Source organism: Otolemur garnettii, unplaced genomic scaffold (assembly GCF_000181295.1).
Source record: "Otolemur garnettii isolate 467f Iridium unplaced genomic scaffold, OtoGar3 scaffold00062, whole genome shotgun sequence".
Lineage (NCBI taxonomy): Eukaryota > Metazoa > Chordata > Mammalia > Primates > Galagidae > Otolemur > Otolemur garnettii.
Genome location: NW_003852457.1, coordinates 8872089 through 8877666, shown reverse-complemented (window position 1 = coordinate 8877666; position 5578 = coordinate 8872089). Strand labels below are relative to the sequence as shown.

The following is a 5578-nucleotide window of genomic DNA, read 5'->3' as shown; positions in this document are numbered from 1 at the left end:
AAGGTATTAAAATGTCATTACTGTTAGGTGAGTGGCCAAAATCTAATGACAGAACAAATTGGATCTTTGCACAAATAAAAAGATAATTGCCTTTTAATGCCCCCGTTATTCTTGGGTGATTGATGGGAGTTCACATCTGACTTCATGGTCATTGGGGCAGAAGTGCCCCCTTTAAATGATGATCAAGACCAATCTTTTGCTGCTATTTTTACTGAAGAGAGATTTAATACCTACAGGACCCCAGGCCTGCCTGCTCAGGTGCTTGGAAGTGACATGAGGCTTTGCTGGTTCCTCCTAGAACTCCGAAAGCCTTGGAAGAAACTGAGCCCTCAGTGTACGAGGGAATTGTCTCTGTTTGAGGCAGTATTTCTTCAGAGGCTTAGGAGTTTCTTCTCTCTCACAACACGGGAACTCTTTCTGCCTCTTGCCAGAGACACATTCTCATACCCTCCCCCACCTAGTAGATGCTCACTGTAAACTCGAGGGGCAGTGAGTGCTCAGTGCTGCTCACGGTGCCACCACCCACGTAGTCTCTCCCGCTGTCTCGTGTTCTGCTTTCACCATTGCTGAATTTTTAATGCATTGTCAGGAAAAATACGACAATCACATCAACTCATGATTTCACAGATATGGAGCTGGGCTCGATCTGCTGACATTTTGGAATTATTACATGAATAACAGCACAGCTGGCAATCTGTGGCACATAACCACACAGGTTGTGCTCTCTGCAGCTCCAGGTCTGATCTTGCTCGATGAGGTTCTATAGAGATAAGCAGTGTACCACCTACTGTGTTTCCCCAAAAATAAGACCTACCCCCCAAATAAGCCCTAGCAGGATTTCTATGCATTTGTTAAAAATAAGCCCTACCCCGACAATAAGACCTAGTGATGGGCATGGCTATGCAGCATATCTGCCATGCATTTCCACACGGAGAGGAAGACATCCCCTGAAAATAAGCCCTAGTGTGACTTCTTGAGAAAAAATAAATATAAGACAACGTCTTATTTTCGGGAAAACACAGTATACTACTGCCCACAGCAGCCCTGACTACTGATATTCAGATAAGACAAAACAATGCAGGAAGTAAGCAAGGTGCTCCAGTATGGAAAGTGCTAGTCAAGGAACCACATGGGGGCGGTGCCTGTGGCTCAAAGGAGTAAGGTGCTGGCCCCATATACCAGAAGTGGCAGGTTCAAACCCAGCCCTGGCTAAAAAAAAAAAAAATCCTGCAAGGAACCACATGGGTCGTTGTATAAACTGATTTTCTTTTAAATTCCCTATATGAAGTACATGAATTGAATTCTGGTTGTTGTGATCAGTTGCTATTGTGCAGTGAGTGAGTAGACTGGATGCTGGTCTGTGCCAAATGCTTTGTCAGGCTCTGAGGGACAAGGGCCTGCGGCTGAAGAGATGTTATCCCCAGCCCTGGGCTCTGGGACTTGGGTGGTGACAAGATGGGCAGAGTGTGAGGTGGGGCCTCCTGTAGGCAGCCCGCTCTGCCTGGCCTTTGCTTGCACCAGCGATGTCCTCACGCTGCTGTCTCTGCCCCAGGACTCCGGCCATGATCGGCTGCTCATTTGTGGTGGACCGGGAGTACTTTGGGGACATTGGCCTGCTGGACCCGGGCATGGAGGTGTACGGCGGCGAGAACATCGAGCTGGGCATGAGGGTGAGTGTGGCCACAGGAGGGAGGGGGGGTGCTCTTGGTCTGGGTAGAAGAGCAGCAGGTTAGGGGTTTGGCCTGTGCAGTGCAAGGGCCCCACACAGGCCCATGGGCTATGCATAGGAGGTCAGTGCTCAGTGACGAGGCCCCATACTGACAGTTAGGGCTAGAATGTCTACCTCAATGTGACCAAGAAGTTCTAGATAATAACAACAGGGGACGTCTGGGATGTCCACTTTAATTTTCAAGCACTTCAATTTTATGTATGTTACAAAGTGTCACTTGCGATGACAGGCCTAGAACTTTGAAAAGGTGGTCCTTCAGCACAGAGCCCACGTGGCTATGTGAGGAGACCTGACCTCTGGTTATCTCAAGTGTGCTTTGAGTGCCTGCTGTTTGTCCTGGCTGTGTGGGGTAGGTGGGGTCCAGGGGAGGCAGATGCCAAGGCCACTGTGAGGGGTCAGCATGAGCATGGCAGAGAGCAGCTGCCATGAAGCCCTGGCAGACAGGCAGGAAAGGCAGGCCTCAGCTCTGATCACTCCACGGCATGGGTCAGCCCTGGTGTCCAGATGAGGCTCTAGTCCCCAGAAGGAATGAGAACCGTCAACTCCCCACCTTTGCCCCTGACTCCAATGGCTCCAGCTTCAAACCTCCCCACCTGGCTTCTTGGAGAACTGCAGGAAAGTTCTGGGAAAATCTTAGTTACAAATCAGGACGTCCTGGTGTCAGGGCTTGATCTCTTGGGTGCCCTGAGCTCAGCCTGACCCTCAAACCTGCTGGGAAGGCAGTTTCATCACCCTGTGTTTTGTGGCTGTGGTGGCTGATTCCCTCCAGCATCATCAGGGAGCCAGAGGCAGTGGGAACATGTCCTGGAGGCAGCGTGGCAAGTTTGCTACAGACTGAGGTGGGTGTGAAGGGTCAGAGATGGCTCCATGATACTGGCCAGAGCAGCTGGAAGAGCGGGGTCTCCACTGAGATAGGGACCCTGGCAGGGGGCAGGTGGGGGCCATGCTGCTGTAGTCACAAGGCACCAAGTTCTCGCCTGGATCTCAGAGGCCCTGGATCCTCAGCAGCACGGAGTCAACCCTGTGATCCCCGTTGGCTGCCAGGCTCACCCAGGTGATGCTGTGTGGGTGGAGGGGGCAGAGAAAGCAAGCTGTGTGGCTGGTAGGGGAACAGTGAGTTCACAGGGCCTGAGGAGGGAAGGTGGCCACCCTGCAGAGACCACAGGTGACCCTGAACACATATTGGTGCACAGTGTGTGGCTTGGGACCGTGTCACATGCTCTACCTCCCCACCATGCAGACACCACTATCTGACCCACAGCACCGGGGCCCATGGAGCCTTTCTGATTGATTCAGCCCAATTAGAGGAGTAATTCTGCGGTCTTGAGGCCAATTTATATGCCTGTGATTGCAGAAATGCCAGTTGCTTGCCCTCTAATGAGGAAAGTCCTAGAGCCCATTAGAGGAAAATGAATCTGCCATGTCCATTAGCTTTAATAAAGATGGTAAGACAAGATCAGGTGGTGACGTCTGGCCGAGAGAGCCACCTGCAGACCATGAGCTGCAGACTATTTGTGTCTGTGTTGTTGCTTTCACACGTCCTGCTCCTCAGGACATCACAGGAAAGCCTCTCTCCTGCACTGAAAGCAAGTTCTGAACCCTCAAGGCCCTGCTCCAGCATGGGGCTATGTCAGCATCAGTGCATTTGGGGTCCAGATGGCAGCTTCTCCTGTTCTCCCAAGGGCAGACTCCACAAGACTCTGAAGTCTCACAGAGGCAGAAGAGCATCACCCTTACTCCAGGAGGAACGAGGGAGGTGTTTCCATGTCTTCCCCCTGCCCATACTTAGGGCAAAGAGAGTCCTGACATCAAATAACAGAGGGGCATGGCAGGGTTTTCCTTCTCCGTGAGCAGTGGGCAGAAGGCAGAGGATGGGATAGAGGGACTGGATTGTTCTCTGGAGCTGCTTTCAGGAAGAGCTTGTTCTAGTCACAGGTGGGATGGCATCTGCCCCTCCTCAGGCCATAGGTGGAGGCCTGACAACATATGGTGTCCCCACTGCCCAGCAGCCCAGGAGCAAGGCTGTAGCCAAAGGTGAGCTCTTCACCTGCCAGCCCATTCTGCTTGGCAGCAGATGAGTCAGGACTGCAGGTGCCACACGGAGAAGGGGCAGGAGGTCATGTGGGGGAGGGGCGGGTGCAGAAAGGAGGAAGGGAGGTCTCCTTTCTGCTTTGCAACAAGGCCTCACTGAATACTCTGGGTCTTCAGAAGACCCCTCAAGACTTGCACTTGAGACCTGCCTCTACCCAGTTGAGCCACCCTCTCTCTCTGAGCCTCAGTTTCCCCATCCGCCACTGAGGATGACAACAGGACTGAACTCCCAGGCTGTTTAAGGATTAACTGTAGTGGGATCGCTCTGTGCCCAGAAAACAGCAAGGATGCAATAAATGCCAATTATTGGTATATGCAGACATTCCTAAATACCACTTTTCTTACTGTTATAAAAACTATGTTTAATGTAAAACCACTGGAAATACACTAGCTAGAACAAAATTAAAATCACCCACAGTTCTCTCTGCCAGTGCCTCCTTTTTGTGTGTGTCCAGCACTACCGACCTGTGCACGTGTGCATGGAGTGCACTGCAAGCCTTTGTTTCACCGTGATCAGGCTTCCTCTGGAGCTCCCTCCAAATCCCCTGAGGCAGCTGGCCGTCAGGAGCATCTATCCGTAACTGCACGTCCTCCTGCTCGCACGTCCAATGACAGTGCAGCTCAGCAGTGCAGTCTGCAAGTGTTCTCCCGACACGCTTGGGGACATTCCTGCGTTTCTCTGGTTTATCCAACATTGAAATGATTGTTCTTGTATCAGAATCCATCATGAGATCTCAGTTATTTCTTTAAGATAATTTCTGGACATGATATTTAGATATCTAGACATAATCAGATGAAAAAACATATTTTATGATACTTGATAAAGTTTGCCAAATCCCCCTCCCTATCCCCCCAAAAGACTTCATGTGATCTATATGTGTCATGTATTTGTGTGTATATTGTGTGTGGTGTGTGTGTATATGTATTTGCGTGTTGAGTGTGTGTTTGTGTATGAAGAGGGTATGTGTTTGTGTGCTGTGTGGTATGCATGTGTATTGTGTGTATATGTGTATATTTGTGTGACGTGTGGTATGTGTGTATGGTATAGATTGTGTACATGTGTGTATATGTGTGTTGGTATGGTTTTTTCCTCAGTAGTGGTACATGAGGGAGGCTGTTTCCTCTGCCATGTAGCACGTGGGGTCCGATCAAATATAATTGTTACTTTTGCAAATATGACAGACACAAAGGAAATGTCTGTGTGGGCTTAATTTGCATTTCTTCAGTTGCTAATGAGCCTGAACATATTTCACACGTTTGTTGACCATATGTTTCCAAATCTTTGCCAGTCTTTCTCTCCGCTCTTTGATTCTGGTTGTTGTTAAGAGCTCTTCTCCCTTGGGGTATTAACTCTTTACTGTGTGGTGCAGGGCTTTGCCTGATCATCCTATGGCTCCATTTTACAAAGCTGAGTTTTTCTTCTATTTGAACTGTATCTCCTAACGGCCCGGCCTTTGCTGTCACTCTTACAGAGGCCTATTGGGAAGCCTACTTGGCCATTTGAATATCTTTCCTTCTGATGCTTTTGTAGTTCTTTTTTCACATTAATAGCTTTATTCCATTTGGAGCACATATGTTTTTCTGTAAGTAATCTTATAATCTTTCTTTATAATGTTTTAAAATAGTGGACTAATTCTTCCTACACCATCGATTAACTCTCCATTCTCAACCACTGAAGGGAAAAGCCCCTTCATCCCATGCCCAGTGCTTATCTGTATTCACTTGTGCCTGTTTTCAGCTTTCTTTTTTTTTTTTTTT

The 5578-nt window shown here is 49.1% G+C and overlaps 1 protein-coding gene across 1 annotated transcript in view; it reads left to right on the top strand.

Annotated features, from left to right (window-relative positions):
- Nucleotides 1–5578, top strand: part of GALNT9 (polypeptide N-acetylgalactosaminyltransferase 9) — an 87294-nt gene that overhangs the window by 63634 nt on the left and 18082 nt on the right. The window contains exon 6 of the mRNA XM_003792882.2: nucleotides 1553–1670. Within this exon, the coding sequence (XP_003792930.1) occupies nucleotides 1553–1670 (118 nt within the window). The remainder of the gene's footprint in view (nucleotides 1–1552; nucleotides 1671–5578) is intronic.